The sequence below is a fragment of the Macaca mulatta genome, chromosome 14 (genome assembly GCF_049350105.2).
Source record: "Macaca mulatta isolate MMU2019108-1 chromosome 14, T2T-MMU8v2.0, whole genome shotgun sequence".
Classification (NCBI taxonomy): Eukaryota; Metazoa; Chordata; class Mammalia; order Primates; family Cercopithecidae; genus Macaca; species Macaca mulatta.
In genome coordinates, this window is record NC_133419.1 from 17,388,651 (window position 1) to 17,408,673 (window position 20,023).

The window sequence follows — 20,023 nt, forward strand, 5'->3', positions numbered from 1 at the left end:
TCACTCCTTCCTTGAGTTCTCCTTTTTGCTCCACAATCTTCTTATGGCGATTTTCACCTCTGCATTCCTGAGTGTGTAAATGATGGGGTTCAGCATGGGGGTGATGACCGTGTAGAATACAGCCACAAGTTTATCTTCAGTGAAAGTGGAAGAGGGTCTCATGTAGAGGAAGATGGCGGGTCCAAAAAACAAGATGACCACTGTGATGTGGGAAGCACAGGTGGAGAGGGCTTTGTGCCTCCCCTCCGCAGAATGGTTCCTCAAGTTGACCAGAATGACAATATAAGAGGACACCAAGATGAGAAAGGAGAAGACAGAGAATAATCCACTGTTGGCAAACACAATAACCCCCTCCATGAAGGTGTCGGTGCAGGCAAGCTTGAATAAAGGCTGCAGGTCACAGAAATAGTGGTCAATCACATTAGGACCACAGAAGGGCAATTGGATGATGGCGAGAATCTGAATTACAGAGTGACAAAAGCCCCCCAGCCAGGAACCGGCCACCAGAAAGTGACACAGTTGACGACTGATAATGTTCATATAATGAAGAGGCTTGCAGATGGCCACATAGCGATCATAGGCCATCACCACAAGCAAAAGGATCTCAGCAACCCCAAAGAAGTGGAAGAAGAATATCTGAGCCAGACAACCTTCCAGAGAGATGGTTTTAATCTTGGCAAGTAAGTCTGTGATGAATTTAGGGGCAACAGTGGAGGAGTAACTGATCTCCACCAAGGACAGGTAGCTAAGGAAGAAGTACATGGGGGAATCCAGACTCTTGCTCATACTGACCGTCAGAACGATGAGGCCATTGCCCACCACTGTGGCCAGGTACACGGGGAGAAACGCCACAAAGCACACTCTCTGCACCGCTGGATCCTGGAAAAGGCCGGTGAAAATCAACGTAGTCACATTACTTGTACTGGCCATGGATTCCACTTGAAGAAGACAGATCTCAGAGAAAAGCCCTGCGACAAAGCACATGCAATCTTAACACTAATCCTTCATGTTTGTTTAGCACTTGTCTGTTAATAAAACCCTTTCATGTATATTTTCTGACTCATTTGTTTATTTATTTATATAGTCAATGTTTATTCATTTGGTGCTCAATAGCCTACCCTATGCAAGACACTGGTCAAGCAACCCCATAAAACCTCTATGATCCCCATATAACAAGTAAGAAAACTGAGGCTCAGAGAATTTGTGAATTAGCCAAGCCTCCCAGATCATAGTACTCCAACTCATACATTACTTCATGTATACCCCACTAAAAAAATTACCACTTTCAGCATGAAAACCATTTATATTAATTACTAACATTTCTCCTACTCTCCATTTTCTCTGATCATGCCTTTGTGTTAGAGATTGTATAGTGACCTTCTGCTCCTGACTCTTTTGTTTCCTCCATTTATTTATTCCCCAGAAATGCCAATGTACTTGAAATATCTCCATTTTAAAGAATACCTTTGATGTTTTCCTTACATTAACTACGTAAGTTTCCGAATTCTTTTAGACCCTATGGTTTTCGCCCAGTCCTATAGCTTCATGAATTTTTACAACCATTTTGAGAAAATTTTGGCAGCTGAGAGCTAAGTGAACATCCAGAAGCTGTTTGGAGTATAGCTCCCTATGGAACAATAGTTTGAATATAATAGATGGACATCACCATTTTGCTTGTTTCTGTCTTCCAGTTTGCTTGCCATTAGCAAACATTTTTGTCAGCAGAAGGTGCAGGATTTCTTTTAATACAACTCTTTGAACCAAAGGTTTTATTAAGTACCTACCACGTGCCTAGGCAACTCAGGACATAGGAAAGGAGAATGGAATATGGTTCTAGCCTCAGGAGGCTTGTAACTTCATATGATTAAACAGCACATTTATGAAATGAAGGAGAGAAAACCTTCAAGATTTTCTCTGCTTTTAAAACTATTTTGAAGTATCTCAGGCCTGGTGCAGTGGCTCATGTCTGTAATCCCAGCACTTTGGGAGGTCAAGGCAGATGGATCAACTGAGGTCAGGAGTTCGAGATTGGCCTGGCCAACATGGTGAAACCCCATTTCTACTAAAAGTACAAAAATTAACCAGGCATGCTGGCAGGCGCCTGTAATCCCAGCTACTCAGGAGGCTGAGACAGGAGAACCGCTTGAACCCGGGAGGCAGAGGCTGCAGTGAGCCAAGATCTCACCATTGCACTCCAGCCTGGGTGACAAGAGAAAAACTCCATCTCAAAAAAAATTAAATAAAATAAAATTATTTTGAAGTGTCTCTTATTCATCTTACTTTTCCTTCTTCTACTTGTGCTTCCATTTGAAAATAGATTCAATACCTTTTCCTCCCTAATTTCTCTCATCGTGAAAATCTGAAGAGAAACACAAGGTAAAAATCTGCTGAGAGATGCTCAGTAAGGTGCTTGGCTAAAACTGGAGATGAAGTGGAGTATTAACTGGTGTTTAAAAAAAAAAAAAAAGGGGGCCGGGCGCGGTGGCTCAAGCCTGTAATCCCAGCACTTTGGGAGGCCGAGACGGGCGGATCACGAGTTCAGGAGATCGAGACCATCCTGGCTAACACGGTGAAACCCCGTCTCTACTAAAATACAAAAAAAATTAGCCGGGCGAGGTGGCGGGCGCCTGTACTCCCAGCTACTCGGGAGGCTGAGGCAGGAGAATGGCGTGAACCCCGGAGGCGGGGCTTGCAGTGAGCTGAGATCCGGCCATTGCACTCCAGCCTGGGCAACAGAGCTAGACTCCGTCTCAAAAAAAAAAGCAAAGAAAGAAAGAAAGAAGAGGTACCCGAGAAAACAACTGAATGGGAGAGAGAAAGCAAGATGGGCCCTCTTACTAGTGCAGAGGAATGGAAATAAGGGAAGCATCAAAAACAACCCAAGAAGGCTGCGAAGGGGTCTGGTGGCCTGGAGGAACTAGAGCATCTTGTTACCTGATGTTTGCTGTCACGTGGTTGTTAGGATGACGATGAAGATGGTAAGTATTGAGGTTACCAAATGTTCACCATCTTCATTGTCACTGTCTTCCTAACAACCACAACTGCAGATGCTGCTGCCATGTATTTCAGGATCTACAGTCATCCCCTCATTTAATTCTTCCTTTACCTCTTTGAGGTAGATAATTGATAGATCAGGGAAATGAGTCTCAGAGTTTAGTAACTTGCCTAAAGAAATACAGCTTATGAGTTACATAGGCTGAAACCAAGCCTATGTAAATAAGGGTAGTGGAGAGCCACCACACCTCAGCTAGAGGAGAAAGGGATTAGCCACCCCAGGGCCTTGGAGAAATGGCATCAAAACTCATGATCAATACAAAATTTGGCCAAATTCATTTACTAATCCCTCCCTGTGAATAGCAGGAGCATCATTAGAAACTCCACGTTATTGGGAATGTTCCATTTCCACCATTTCTGGATCACACAAGACCAAGAAACCATGTAGGATCCCGAGCAGAGTGTGAGACTCAGGCATTCCCCTCTCCTACTTTGTCCCAGGGCAGGGATTTGGATGGGAGGTAGCAATGCAGCTGGTGAGACCAAGCTATGGAATCTGTCATTCCCTCCCAGCGCAGGTGAGCTAAAGAAACCCCTCTCACACTGGGCCTTGTAGCAGCACCATCACTTTCCCCGTCCCTCAGGCTTGAAACCACGGAGTCACGTCTAATTCATGCCTCCTCCACCTGTCATATTCACACAATCTTTATGTCCTGTTGATTTCACCAGTTTCCTCCTCTGTCTTCCTGCAGCTGCCATCTTCAAGCAGGACATAAACTCATGTGAGGATGACCGCAGACATCTACATGCTCCATCTGTTCCCAGACGTCCCTAGTCTTCATCCCAGTCTATTCTGCACACTCAATTTAGAAATTCTTCATCTTCCCTCGGTACCTCCAAATCATTCAGAAGTTGCCGTTGTCTCCCTGTTGGCTGGCAATCCATCCTAAATTCTTCCATCTGACTTTTAGAAACCTCTGCAAGATTTCCACAGCCCCCTTCGAACCCACATTACTGGGTACTAAACTGCACACAATCTCAGTTCGAGGTCTCCTCACCTTCTCATAAATACAAGTTGATCCCCAACACAGGGGTATCTTTCCTACTTTTCACATTACCTGATGTATCATCCCTTTTTGCCTCCCTTTCCAAGTGCCAGCTAGTCTACGATGTCCGCTGTCTAGGAAGCTTTCTCTGGTTACTTCAACACTGATTCATTCATCTCTGCTCTCAACTCTAGAAATCAGTTCAAGTCATCCTTCTGCTAAATGCACGAAGGCACACAGTATTCATCTCATAGCAAGCCCTCAAAGAATGTAAGCTATTATGATTGTTATACTTCTAAAATGCAAATCTGATAAAGCCATGCATTGACTTGAAATCTAGCAATGGTTTTCCACTGACTACAAGATTAAGTCCAATACCATCAGCATGACATTAAGACTCTCCAAGAACTGGAGCTTGCTCACCTTTCTAGATTCAGTTGCCGTCACTCTTAACTGGAGCTTGTACTCCAGCCATTCTGAACGATGTATCATTCTAAAAAAAAACTGTCTCTTTGCATAAGCTAATCCCTCTGCTTGGTTGGTATGCATATCTTGACTTTCTAACTAACTTTTCTTCTTGTTTTAATACTCAGGTCAAACACCACCCATCGCTGCACTGCCAGGCAACACCTCTTCCGTGTTTTGTTGTGTTTTACTCTTTTTGAGACAAGGTATCACTGTTTCAACCAGACTGGAGTGCAATGGCGTGATCATAGCTCACTGTAACCTTGAACTCCTAGGCTTGAGGGATCCTCCTGCCTTGGCCTCCTGAGTAGCTAGGACTACAAGTGCTACCAGGCCTAGGTCATTTTTTAATTTTTTTGTAGAGATGACATCTCACTATGTTGCCCAGGCTGGCCTCAAACTCCTGGTTTCAAGTGATCCTCCCAACGCTCTAGGATTACAGGTAGGAGCCACCATGCCCGGCCTTCTTCCATGTTTTTTACATATTTCTACTGGAGTAGTTAGCATATTTTATTGTAATTACTGTTTCTGTATCTGTCTTCTTTGCTGCCTTTATTCATCTCTGAATCCTCCTAATAACTTCTCAGCAAATGTTCATTTAATTGAATTTTTAAATGAATAAATGAAGTTCTTCTACCACCTACAGTTGAAAGCACACAACGCAGCACACACTTTATCTTCATACAGCCTCTTTTCTTTTCTCTCACTGTGGTTTTATGGTCACCTGTTTGTCTTTAGAAAAACAGTCAAAGTTTATTACGCCCACATAGCACCTAAATGTCAACCTCACGGATGGTGCACAGTATATATATAGACTTTTAATTGATGATAAACTGATTAACCAGTAGATTGATAAGAAAAAAACTAGATTCTTTAATGCTATCTCTCTACGTTTTCTTTTAAGTCTGTTGACCTCTTACAACCTACCTGAGACTCTTTCTCACCAAATATATAAAGTTATAAACAATGTAGATCATTTTTATTTCAGAAATAAACATTTTACTGCACTGGGTCAAAGCCGCACATGCTGAAATTGAGATACTTTACCTACTTCTAGATTATTTTCTATGAGTTGAGTGGGGAGGACCCTAACATCATTATGTTTTACAGAAGACATTTTTTGTTCTTTGGTTTGTCCAGTGTTACTTGGACATGAATAGCCCAGATCTCACTTAAAATGCTAACTCTCTTACACACACACGTACATACACACACACACACACGAGTCCTTATGCTGAGAAGGTTACCATAATGGGCCACATGATATACATTTTAAAAGCAAACGAAAAAGCCTATTAGAGGAACTTAATACAATTATGTCAGATGGCTTAATGAAGTCATTGTGAGAGCACAGAGGTGATGAATCCAGAAGGGCAAGTGACCTGCCTTTTAGTGGAGGAGACAGTTCGAGGTTCAGGGTCCTCTAAAGGACAGAGATAAACAAAGCAAGGACCCCTGGCTAAGCTGCCTTTCACTCTTCTCAGGAATTGGTCTAAAGCAGTGGTAAAGAGGGTGAGTGTTGAAATTGGGAGCCAACTCTTAGCTCTACCGCCCACCTATCATGTGTCCTTATTAACAGTTTTTTTTTCAATAGAGTAGCAAATTATATTTGGCATAGTTGTTGCAAGAATTAGATGCGAGATAAAATATATAAAGTACTTCACAGGGTTGCCCAGCAAATAGAAAGCTTTCCATAAATAGTAGCTTTTCTTAGCTCAGATTTTCTGGTATTTATTTACATTTCTTTCTGCTTTCTGTTTCCACCTTCCCCAAGAGAAAGGCAGCTATTTGATAACAAATTACCTCCTTTTTCTTCCAGCACTTTCCCAAATAAATCCCTCACCCTGGGGTCGTGGATTACACGTAAAAGCCTAGGTAGGAAAATTATCATCTGAATGCTAAGCAGGTAGAATTTTATCCTCTAACGTGAAGCCCCAATGAGAGAAATCTGATGGGGACAAAATAGTGAGTGAGAGGTAGCCTAGAAGACCCATTGCTATGAGCTCAAAGCCACATCAGAAGGTCTCCTTCCCACCACCCGCCTCGGACCCCCAAGTGGTACTACATGGAATCCCAGAAAGTGAATGCTGGAAAGAACTTGAAGACACATTCTGTCCACCCCTCTCCTTTCTACAGAGTCAGAAACTGAGCCTAAGAGAGGGAAAGTGACCGCCCTAGATCATACAGAGATTTGGCGCCTCTAACTCATGCTCAGTGCCTGAGAACCCTTTCTGGATAGGGCATTACCTACCTTCCTTGGGTAATATTCAGCCTTAGAACAGAGAATGGAATGGCAGGCTCCTTCTCCTTAGGATGAGGAAAATTTTCTTCCTCCGTGGCAAGTGCTCATCATTCAGAGGGGTGTCCAGGGCTAACAGGACTGAAGGAGTGTGACTTGGAGCACAGGAAGCCCCTCTTCAGAACAAGAATCTCCCACTCACCTTCTGTATCTGCATTGCAGGCACCCCAGTAGATTAAACCACTTCATCTTAGCTAAGGCACCAGGTGAAATCAAAGCAATTTTAGAGCTGAATAAATTTGTAGACCATTCATTCAATATCCTTAGTTTTCAGATGATGCAACAAAGGGCCATAGAATTTAATTGATCTTTCAAAGTTACACAACTCATTAGTTACTGATCAAGTTGCTGAGGTACCAATAAGTGCTCTTTCCATGACACTGGGATTCCTTTCTAGTGATCTTTATGATTTTTGTTGCCAGTGAACAAGTAAATCTTGCTTCCACACAACAAAATTCCCTGGGTCCTGTGATCTTTCATAAAATGAACAGCCTATGTTGATGTGGATAAATTACAAAAGGAAGGATTCAGGAAACCAATCCCCTGACCAATCTCTGGATCAACTATTGAAAAACAGAAAAAAACTAAACTACAGGAAGCAACTAAATAATGATTTTTAAATTCTGGTTTTTAGTTTAGAAAACCCAGCCACTCGCTAGAAGACCAACGACTGTTTTTCAACATTGAGATGCTTTGAACTATTTGAAATAAATTGAGCCACAGCTGTAATCAGGGGACTAAGTTTCCCAATGGAATTTCTTGTCTCTAGTGTAAAACTTTGCCAATAAACTGCGAGTTAGGAAAAGTTCCAAAATGTGTTTCAATTAATTCATTGAGAGACATTTAGGAAGTCCCAACCATCTGGTAGTTATACTCTGAGAGAAGGCAGCTAGAGACATTAGGAGAGTTTTCTGAGTTAACCACTGAAATATGCAACTGAAGGGAGAAGAAAAGAGAGGGTAGGTCAGGGTCAGGGGCCGCCAGCAGGGGGACTTTAGGCAAGTTCCATTGCCCCCATAGTTTGTAGTTTTACAGCCATGAAATGACAGAATTGGTCTCAATTATCTTTCACATCCCTTCTTGTTCTAACATTCTGCGCTTCAAGATCACTTAGACTCTGATGTCTTAAACACCCCATAAGTGATAAAGATGCTGATCATGGCCACAATAATAAAATAACTGCTATTTATAGGATACCTACTATGTGCCAGACACTATCCCAAACATTTTGCAGCCATTGTCTTTAATGTTGACAGCAACTCTGCAGTTTCCTTCTTAAGCATTTTTATTCTTTTCTCCATACTATTTTCTTCTATTGCTGTCAAAACTACCCAGATTTTGCTTTGGTGAAAGCACACCATCCCAGTCCCAGCCATGTGTTTTGCATAATGTTGGTCACCTAGAGATGGACTTTGGTTGGCTTAAGCAGATCTACAAAAACCACCCCTTTGGTTCAGGGATGGAAAGTAACCTAGTCAGGGAGACAGCAAGGCATTTGAGGTATTTACAGAAAAAAAAAAAAAAAAAAAAAAAGCTTATTCTATCATAAACAGAAGATACCAGAAGAGAGAGAAATATTTGCTCTGAATAGTGTTGAGTGAAGGTCTAGAACTGCTGTAGCCACTTTGTTACAAAGAGGAATCATGAGCTTCCAGAGGGCCACCAAGTGAGACCTAGAAGAGCAACAAGCACCACAAAGAGAAGAGTGTCAAGAAAACGTAAACTGCAGCCCGGTGTGGTGGCTCACGCCTGTAATCCCAACACTTTGGGGGGCCGAGGCAGGTGGATCAACTGAGGTCAGGAGTTTGAGACTAGCCTGGCCAACATGGTGAAACACCATCTCTACTAAAAATACAAAAATTAGCCAGGCATGGTGGCACGCTTGAAATTTAGCAATCTCACCACTGGGTATCTACCCAGAGGAAAAGCCATTATATGAAAAAGATGAAGACACTTGCACACACATGTTTATAACAGCATAATTCACAATTGCAAAAATATGGAACCAGCCTAAATGCCCATCAACCAACAAATGGATAAAGAATGGGACATATGTACATATCACACGCACACATATGTATTTTATATATATATATATATATATATATATATATATACGGAACCAGCCTATATGCCCATCAACCAATGACTGGATAAAGAATGGGATATATATAATAAGTGGGATATATATATACACACACACACGGAACCAACCTCAATGCCCACCAACCAACAACTGGATAAAGAATGGGCTATATATATAATAAATGGGATATATATATATATATATATATATATATCACAGAATACTACTCAGCCATAAAAAGGAATAAAATAATGGCATTTGTAGCAACCTGGATAGAGTTGAAGAGCATTATTCTAAATGAAGTAACTCAGGAATGGAAAATCATGCATTGTATGCTCTCATTTATAAGTGGGAGCTCAGTTGTGAGGATGCAAAGGCATAAGAATGATATAATGGCATCTGATGACCCAAGGGGAAGGATGGAAGGGGGTAAGGGATAAAAGACTATACATTGGGTAGAGAGTACACTGCTGAAGTGATGGGTGCACCAAAATTTCAGAAGTCACCACTAAATAACTTATTCATGTAACCAAAAACCACCTGTTCCCCCAAAACTATTGAAATAAAAAAATTGTTGTGAATATTTTTTAAAAGAATGTACATAATGAACATAAAACAAAAGATCTTTAAAAAAAATTTAAGTCCCTGTTTCTCCCTAGAAGGGGTTTATGTCATACATCAAGTTCCCCAACTTTTATAGCTACCTCCTGAAGAACTCTAACCTAAACCTCACAGCTCTGGGAGCAGAGCATACGCAAGTCTCCCTAAATCAGAGACCAAATAGGCAGTTTTATTTATTTGAGATGAGGTTCTGAGGAGGTTTCAAGATGGCCAAATAGGAACAGGTCCAGTCTACAACTCCCAGCATGAGCAGAAGGTGGGTGATTTCTGCATTTACAACTCAGGTACCGGGTTCATCTCACTGAGGCTTGTTGGACAGTGGATGCAGCCCATGGAGCATGAGCCAAAGAAGGGCAGGGCATTGCCTCACCTGGGAAGCACAAGGGGACAGGGAAGTCCCTTTCCTACCCAAGGGAAGCCATGACAGATTGTACCTGGAAAATCAGGACACTCCCACCCTAATACTGCACTTTTCCAACGGTCTTAGCAAAAGGCACACCAGGAGATTATATCCCGCAACTGGCTTGGAGGGTCCCGTGCCCATGTAGCCTCACTCACTGCTAGCACAGCAGTCTGAGATGGAACTGCAAGGCAATAGCGAGGCTGGGGGTGGGGCATCCACCATTGCTGAGGCTTGAGTAGGTAAACAAAGCAGCTGAGAAGCTCGAACTGGGTGGAGCCCACCACAGCTCAAAGAGGCCTGCCTGCCTCTGTAGACTCTACCTCTGTGGGCAGGGCATAGCTGAACAAAAGGCAGCAGAAACTTCTGCAGACTTAAATGTCCCTGTCTGACAGCTTTGAAGAGAGTAGTGGTTCTCCCAGCATGGAGTTTGAGATCTGAGAACGGACAGACTGCCTCCTCAAGTGGGTCCCTGACCCCCAAGTAGCCTCACTGGGAGATACCTCCCAGTAGGTGCCAACTGACATCTCATACAGCCAGATGCCCCTCTGAGACGAAGCTTCCAGAGGAAGGATCAGGCAGCAACATTTGCTGTTCCACAATGTATGCTGTTCTGCAGCCATCACTGGTGATTACCAGGCAAACAGGGTCTGGAGTGAACCTCCAGCAAACTTCAACAGACCTGAAGCTGTGGGTCCTGACTGTTAGAAGGAAAAATAACAAACAGAAAGGACATCCACACCAAAACCCCATCTGTACATCACCATCATCAAAGACCAAAGGTAGATAAAATCACAAAGATGGAGAGAAACCAGAGCAGAAAAGCTGAAAATTCTAAAAATCAGAGTGCCTCTTCTCCTCCAAAGGAACGCAGCTCCTCAATAGCAACAGAACAAAGCTGGATGTAGAATGACTTTGACGAGTGGAGAGAAGGCTTCAGATGACTGGTAATAACAAACTTCGCCGAGCTAAAGGAGGACGTTCGAACCCATCTCAAAGAAGCTAAAAATCTTGAAAAAAGATTAGATGAGTGGCTAACTAGAATAAACAGTGTAGAGAAGACCTTTAATGACCTGACGGAACTGAAATCCATGGCACGAGAACTACATGATACATGCACAACCTTCAGTAACCAATTTGACCAAGTGGAAGAAAGGGTATCAGTGATTGAAGATTAAATGAATGAAATGAGGCGAGAAAAGAAGTTTAAAGAAAAAGAAACAAACAAAGCCTCCAAGAAATATGGGACTATGTGAAAAGACCAAATCTACATCTGATTGGTCTACCTGAAAGTGACGGGGAGAATGGAACCAAGCTGGAAAACACTCTTCAGGATATCATCCAGGAGGACTTCCCCAACCTAGCAAGGCAGACCAACATTCAAATTCAGGAAATACAGAGAACACAAGAACACCACAAAGATACTCCTCGAGAAGAGCAACACTAAGACACATAATTGTCAGATTCACCAAAATTGCAATGAAGAAAAAATGTTAAGGGCAGTCAGAGAGAAAGGTTGGGTTACCCACAAAGGGAAGCTCATCAGACTAACAGTGGATCTCTCAGCAGAAACTCTACAAGCCAGAAGAGAGTGGGAGCCAATATTCAACATTCTTAAAGAAAAGAATTTTCAACCCAGAATTTCATATCCAGCCAAACTTAGCTTCATAAGTGAAGGAGAAATAAAATCCTTTACAGACAAGCAAATGCTTAGAGATTTTGTCACCACTAGGCCTGCCCTACAAGAGCTCCTGAAGGAAGCACTAAACCTGGAAAGGAACAACAGGTACCAGCCACTGCAAAAACATGCCAAATTGTAAAGACCATTGATACTAGGAAGAAACTGCATCAACTAATGAGCAAAATAACCAGCTAACATCATAATGACAGGAGCAAATTCACACATAACAATATTAACCTTAAATGTAAATGGACTAAATGTTATAATTAAAAGACACAGACTGGCAAATTGGAGAAAGAGTCAAGACCAATCAGTGTGCTGTATTCAGGAGACCCATCTCATGTGCAGAGACACACATAGGCTCAAAATAAAGGGATGGAGGAAGATCTACCAAGCAAATGGAAAACAAAAAAAAGCAGGGGTTGCAATCCTAATCTCTGATAAAACAGACTTTAAACCAACCAAGATCAAAAGAGACAAAGAAGGCCATTACATAATGGTAAAGGGATCAATTCAACAAGAAGAGCTAGCTATCCTAAATGTATATGCACCCAATACAGGAACACCCAGCTTCATAAAGCAAGTCCTTAGAGACCTACAAAGAGACTTAGACTCCCACACAGTAATAATGGGAGACTTTAACACTCCACTGTCAACATGAGACAGATCAACAAGACAGAAAGTTAACAAGGATATCCAGGAATTGAACCCAGCTCTGCACCAAGTAAACCTAACAGACATCTACAGAACTCTCCACCCTGAATCAATACAATATACATTCTTCTTAGCACCACATCGCACTTATTCCAAAATTGACCACAAAGTTGGAAGTAAAGCACTCCTCAGCAAACGTAAAAGAACAGAAATTATAACAAACTGTCTCTCAGACCACAGTGCAATCAAACTAGAACTCAAGATTAAGAAACTCACTCAAAACCAGTCAACTACATGGAAACTGAACAAGCTGCTCCTGAATGACTACTGTGAACATAACAAAATGAAGGCAGAAATAAAGATGTTCTTTGAAACCAATGAGAATGAAGACACAACATACTAGAATCTCTGGGACACATTTAAAGCAGTGTATAGAGTAAAATTTATAGCACTAAATGCCCACAAGAGAAAGCAGAAAAATCTAAAATTGACACCCTAACATCACAATTAAAAGAACTAGAGAAGCAAGAGCAAACACACTCAAAAGCTAGCAGAAGGCAAGAAATAACTAAGATCAGAGCAGAACTGAAGGAGATAGAGACACAAAAATCCTCCAAAAAATCAATGAATTCAGGAGCTGGTTTTTTGAAAAGATCAACAAAATTGATAGACTACTAGCAAGACAAATAAACAAGAAAAAAGAGAAGAATCAAATAGATGCAATAAAAAATGATAAAGGGGATATCACCACCAATCCCACAGAAATACAAACTACCATCAGAGAATACTATAAACACCTCTATGCAAATAAATTAGAAAATTTAGAAGAAATGGATAAATTCCTGGACACATACACCCTCCCAAGACAAAATCAGGAAGAAGTTGAATCCCTGAATAGACCAATATCTGAAACTGAGGCAATAATTAAGAGCCTACCAACCAAAAAACATCCAGGACCAGATGATTCACAGCCAAATTCTACCAGAGGTACAAAGAGGAGCTGGCACCATTCCTTCTGAAACTATTCTAATGAATAGAAAAAGAGGGAATCCTTAACACGATTTCCTTAACAGGAAATGTTCCTGTTAAGATAAAAGATTGCAGAGACCAAGGTTCTTTTGAAATCTTAGTGACTGCCCTTAGAGACAATAAATGACAAATGTTTCCTATTCAGATATCTAAAAGGTGATAGACTCTTACTTAATCTCTTCAGAATTGGGAGGGCATGGAAGAAAAAGATCTAGCTATGTTATTAAAGATTATTTGTAGATGCACATTTTTCCCCACAAAGGACAGCTTCACAGGACCATTTCAAAACAAGCCAAAGAAACATGTTTTGGAAAATATTTTGGTTTTGTTCTTTGTCACATAATGTTATGCCAGAGTCAGATTGGAAAGTAAGTCATGATATATAGGGTTAAATAAAACCCATCTGATGAGAATTTGTGGTTTGTAGGGCATCAATCCCCAGACCCCTTAGATAGGAATTTGGGCTAGATAAAAAAGAAATCAGAGCTTAGTTCACATTACTCAGTCACAGGTATTTCTTTATAGTAACACAAATGGTCTAAGATAGCCTGTAAGTTAATAACTGGGTCAGAGGCCACTAATTGTCCACCAAAGCACTCTCCCCGCCTCGTTTAGGCACACAGCTAGACAACATTGCTGACCACTAATGCAGTCAGGAGTGCAGGTAAATAAGTCCTATCCAATAGAACCTGAGAAGTGATGTGAGTCACGTGCAGGCCTGACCATAAAAGCCTCCTGTGCACACACTCCAAACCCTGCCTGGGTGCAGATAATGCAGAGACCTTAGCTGATATTCTTGAATGACAAGAGAACCGCCACCCACCAACCTGACACTACTCAGCACCGCCACCTGATGTTGATTAAGCCCTTGGAGTTTTCTGGACCATCTGCTGCCATGACCTATCCTAACATAACAAACTGAGTTGTTCAGCTTTCTAGCAGGACAATTTGGCCTCCTCCTTGAAAATGTAATGTGCATCCCAGTGAGCCAGCAATTCTCCTGTTTACCTCTCCTGAAGTAATATTGCAAATGGCCCAACAGTGATGTATACAAAGACACTGCAGCATTGCTTATCATATAAAACATTATTTGCATTGTACCCAAAAAAGGTCTACCTAAACACAATGGAACGTTGCTTATATGGAAGATGTGGGAGATAAGAGAAGAATGAAGACAGGCCAGGCGTGGTGGCTCACACCTGTAATGCCAGCACTTTGAGAGGCCAAGGCTGACGGATCTCTAGAAGTCAGAGTTCAAGACCAGCCTGGCCAATATGGTGAAACCCTATGTTCTACTAAAACTACAAAAATTAGCTGGGCTTGGTGGCACATGCTTGTAATCCCAGCTACCCAGGAGGCTGAGGCAGGAGGATCACTTGAACCTAGGAGGCAGAGGTTGCAGTGAGCTGAGATTGTGTCACTGCACTCCAGCCTGGGCAACAGAGTGAGACTCCATCTCAAAAAAGAAAAACAGAAAAAAAGAATAAAGACAAAATAAATAAACAAATGAGACTGTACATGGATCAGTGATGAAGCAAAGAGTATAATTAGCTCAATCTTGAGATTGATACATACACACACACATTTTGGTGCATGTGTAAAATAAAATACTATGAAAAAGTTAAAAGAATGGATACATCTACATATACTGACATTGAAAAAGCTCCAAAATATATTGTTAGTTAACCAAAAAAGCAAGTTGCAAAACATAATACTGTAAATGAAAAAAAAAAAAAAACTTGTAGATTGAATCCACATATTCAGGTGTTTCCACCAACCCTCCATAACTCAGACATTGACCTCTTTGAATTTAGTGGAAAATGTTCTCTGCTGCTACAGGGATCATCAAGGGAAGAAAAGGGGCCAATTAGTTCTTCTTTCTGTAAGTTTTGATGATCATTCAGCCCTCTGCCCTCTGGGCCCGCACCCAGGTTTTATGGCATGGTGACAGCCTTTAGCAACTAATTATACCCTAAGGAGCTGAGGCAGAGAGTTAGGAAAAGTTTTCAAAGAAGCAAATTAATGTCATCCTCTAAGGGGTTCTTCAGAGCTACCTGAGAACTTCTTTTACCTCCCTGAGATTCTCAGCAGCTCCAGCTACATAATTAAAGGCATGATTGGAGGCTAGGAAAAAACATTCTCACTAAATGTTCAGGTCACTGATAAGCCAGGACTTAGGGTTCCAGATTCCTCCTGTAACCTTACTGCGGGCCAAAATTAAGACATAATCTTTAACTAGCACCCCTTTAAGGTCCATAACAACACATTTGGAAGCAGCTGGGCCACTGTGCCAATGCAGAAAAACAGAGGCCATTCATTTCTCCTCTACTCCTTCCCCACACAGGTTGCTCTGGAAGCGGAAAGGACACTGCCATTTATGGAATCCCTGCTGTGCACTGGACCCTGGGCTGAGCACTTTATTCAACCTCCTGACACACGTGGCAGAGAATGCCAATACCCACCAACATCCAGTTATCTTCTTCCTGGGCATGCAGCTAAATACCGTTTCCCTATCAATGGAATGTGGATGAGAGTCATACACAGATGTCCCTTGGTATCCACAAGGGATTGGTTCCAGGACGCTGGTGGACACCAAAATGTATGGATGCTCAAGTTCTTTATATAAAGTGGTGTCGCGTTGTCATATAAACTATGCACATCCTCCTGTGACCTTAAATCATCTAGATTACTTATAATACCTAATACAGTGCAAATGCTATCTAAATGGTTGTTATATTGTATCTTTTATTTTATGTTTCATTATTATATTGCTATTATTTTTATTTTTTATTTTAAATGTTTGTGGGTTTTATTGATGGATATTTTTCTCCAAATATTTTCAATCTGCAACTGGTTGAATCTGCGAAGGCAGAACCAGTGAATACAGAAAATCGACTGTATGTCACTTTCCAACTTGTCCATAAAAACCGCCCACACATTGTCTTTGGCCTTCTCTTCTTTGTCTACCAGCTGAATGGTGACACTTTGGGTGACCTTGAGTATTGAGGAAACCTGCCCCCAATATTTCAACATAGGTTCTTTCTATTTTCCATAAGTGTCGGCCGGCTGAGAAATAAAGAGAAAGAGCACAAAGAGAGGAATTTTACAGCTGGGCCACCAGGGGTGACATCATATACTGGGAGGACCGTGAGGCCCACCTGAGCCTCAAAACCAGCAGGTTTTTATTAAGGATTTCAAAAGTGGAGGGGTGTACGAACAGGAAGTAGGTACAAAGATCACATGCTTCAAAGGGCAAAAAGCAGAACAAAGATCACATACTGCTGAGGAAACACGACAAAGGGCAAAAGGCAGAACTCCTGATAAGGGTCTATGTTTAGCGGTGCATGTATTGTCTTGATAAATATCTTAACAGAAAACAGGGTTTGAGAGCAGAGAACCAGTCTGACCAAAAATTTACCAGGATGGAGTTTCCCAATCCTAATAAGCCTGAGGGTACTGCAGGAGACCAGGGCATATCTCAGTCCTTAACTCAACCGCATAGGACAGACATTCCCAGAGTGGCCATTTATAGACCTCCCCCCAGGGAATGAATTCCTTTCCCAGAGTATTAATATCAATATTCCTTGCTAGGAAAATAATTTAGTGATATCTTCCCTACTTGCACGTCCGTTTATAGGCTCTCTGCAAGAAGAAAAATATGGCTCTTTTTGCCCGACCCTGCAGGCAGTCAGACCTTATGGTTGTCTTCCCTTGTTCCCTAAAAATCGCTGTTATTCTGTTCTTTTTCAAGGTGCACTGATTTCATATTGTTCAAACACACGTTTTACAATCAATTTGTACAGTTAACATAATTATCATAGTGGTCCTGAGGTGACCTACATCCTCAGCTTATGAAGATAACAGGATTACGAGAATAAAGTAAAACAGGCGTAAGAAATTACAAAAGTATTATTTGGGAACTGACAAATGTCCATGAAATCGTCACAATTTATGTTCCTCTGGCACGACTCCAGCTGGTCCCTCCATTTGGGGTCCCTGACTTCCCGCAACACTTGAGAGGTTTAGGTTAAGGTTGTACAACCCCTACCAGTCTAGCTTCTTGAGTGGCTGCCAACCACATGAAACTGGGGTATGAGAATAGGCCATTGAGATCAAGGGGTTGTTTATTATGCAGCCATTAATTTACTCCAATTCCTACAATCTATTTTATTAAATTAAATTTAATTTAATAAAAATTAAATCACATCTTTTTTTTTTTAATCCAAATAACAGCTCAAGGCCTCACCTGTCTTATTGTCAGGAAGTCCATTCTCTCTCACACAATGCCAGACCCCATCTACATCCCAAATTGTCCAAGAACTTCCCAGGAACACTCAGTCGAAAGGACTCCTGCTTCCAAAAAGTCATGTGGAAAGAGAGGACATTAAAAATCTGACCAATCCTTGTTTTCAGTCATTACCATGCAGTTGGTCCCATATAATCTGGTGAGCATGTGTCTTCTGCCCACTGCTACAGCAATGCTGCTGCAGGTCTGACTTCCGCCATGCCATGGTTAGCTTCCATACTTGTGCTCCAAGGTCATTGTTCTCTTTGTTCATTCTCACATGCTCAGCTATTGATCCCCAAACACAGTGGTCTAGGATGGTTGGATCCAGAGAAGCTTCCAGCTCCAGCACATGCTGCACCAAATCAAGCCTCCTATGCAAACCTCAGTCCTGAGCCTACAGCATCAACACAGGTACCCCTTTCCCTCATGGTAGGATCCCCTTGGGGCTTTTAATATTCTTCTAGGCAGATGGATCATAGTGAACATCTCCCTGAACCACCAAAATAGGTTTCCTTAATTGCAAATCTCAGAGAGCAAAAGACAGGGTCTCACTGGACATGGTGGCTCACATCTATAATCCCAGCACTTTGGGAGGCCGAGGTGGGCAGATCACCCAAGGTCAGGAGTTCGAGACCAGCCTGGCCAACATGGTGAAACCCTGTCTCTACTAAAAATACAAAAATTAGCCAGGCATGGTGGTGGGCACCTGTAATCCCAGCTACTCGGAAGGCTGAGGCAGGAGAATTGCTGGAACCTGGGAGGCAGAGGTTGCAGTGAGCCAAGATTGCACCACTGCACTCCAGCCTGAGTGACAGAGTGAGACTCCATCTCAAAAACAAAACAAAAGACAGGGTCTCATCCCTTCCTTTCCTGAAAGCCCCTTGCTCTGGATGAAAATCCATCTCTACCCAGGGGAGAGTAGTCTGCCTCAGGAAACACATAATAGGTTCCTACATCACAGTCTCTGGACTGTTAAACAGGGCATTCAGTTAACTTCCTAGAACAGAGACACTACTCCAAGGAAACTTTCTGCCTCTGTCTATATAAAGGCTAGCAGTTCATCTTGAAAATGCACACACTATCTCATTTAAAACTATAAATAAATGCTATCATGGTTCTCAGTTTGCAGATGAAGAACCAGAGATTCAAAGAGGTGGGGTGGCTTGCCTGCAGCATCACACCTAGCAGATGGTCAGCCAGGACCATCTAATGCCAAAGCCTAAAGCTTGTACCTAAACCCACCTCCCTGCCAGTCCCGCGAGTCTGCCAGGTACCTTTCACATTTCTCTTCCCCGACCAACCCCTTTCCTAGGTTTTCCTTTTCCTCTTCCCAGCTTCTCTGCTCCCAAGTGATCCTGTGTCTCCTGACCCTGCTACTTATGCTAAGTCAGCAGGAATGTCAGCATCTGAAAGCTGCATCTTAGGAGTAACTCCCTCTTGCAAAGCTGGGGTGGAGTCATGGAGAGAGCCCAGATTTTTAAGCCAAATAGATGGGAGCTCAATTCCCAGGCTTGCCATTTACTAGCTGTGTGGCTTTGGCAAGATACTAATTATTTCCACTTTTTTAATAAGGACTTCACAGGGGCTGACAGAAATTGATGATTGTTGCATTTTCCTGCTAAACCAATCTATGCTTTGTTCCTTCTGCTTCCCTCCCATCAAACCAACAGATATGGCTGGGTGCAATGGCTCACGCCTGTGATCCCAACACTTTGGAAGGCCAAGGTGGGAGGATCACCTGAGGTCAGGAGTTCAAGACCAGCCTGGCCAACATGGTGAAACCCCATCTCTACTGAAAATACAAAAACTTAGCCAGGCATGGTGGCATGCATCTGTAATCCCAGCTACTTGGGAGGCTGAGACATGAGAATCGCTTGAACTCGAGAGGCAGAGGCTGCAGTGAGCCGAGATCGTGCCACTGCACTCTAGCCTGGGCAACAGAGTGAGACCCTGTCTCGAAATGTGTATATATATGTATGTGTGTGTGTGTGTCAAACTCAGAGGTCTATAATAATTTTAATATTTTATGTGGAGGGCAGGCCCTGGCTATAAAAAGTTCTAGTTTGGTTATAACTGTTAAAATAGACTTTTTTGAACCTCTCATGTGAAAATAATCTGGAAAGCCAAGTTTAGTGGAAAGAGAAAGGGATTTCTAAATTTCAAAAAACTGTCTTTACTTATCCAGAGAATGTCCAGGTGCAGTGGCTCAAAGCATAGTCCCGGTACTTTGAGAGGCCAACGCAGGAGGATCGTTTGAGCCTAGGAATTTGAGACCAGCATGGGCAACATGGCAAGAACCTGTCTCTACAAAAAAAAAAAAAAAACAATTGCCAGACATGGCGATGTGCACCTGTGGTCCCAGGTACTCGAGAGACCGAGGTGGGAGGATTGCTTGAGCCCTGAGCCCAGGAGGTCAAGGCTGCAGTGAGCCTGAGCCAGGTTTGCACCACCGCATTCTAG

The 20,023-nt window shown here is 42.3% G+C and overlaps 1 protein-coding gene across 1 annotated transcript; it reads right to left on the reverse strand.

Annotated features, from left to right (window-relative positions):
• OR4B1 (olfactory receptor family 4 subfamily B member 1) lies at nt 1-930 on the reverse strand. The gene is given in 1 exon segment (NM_001194287.1): nt 1-930. A coding segment is annotated over 1 exon segment (930 nt).
• Nucleotides 931-20,023: the final 19,093 nt, after the last annotated feature.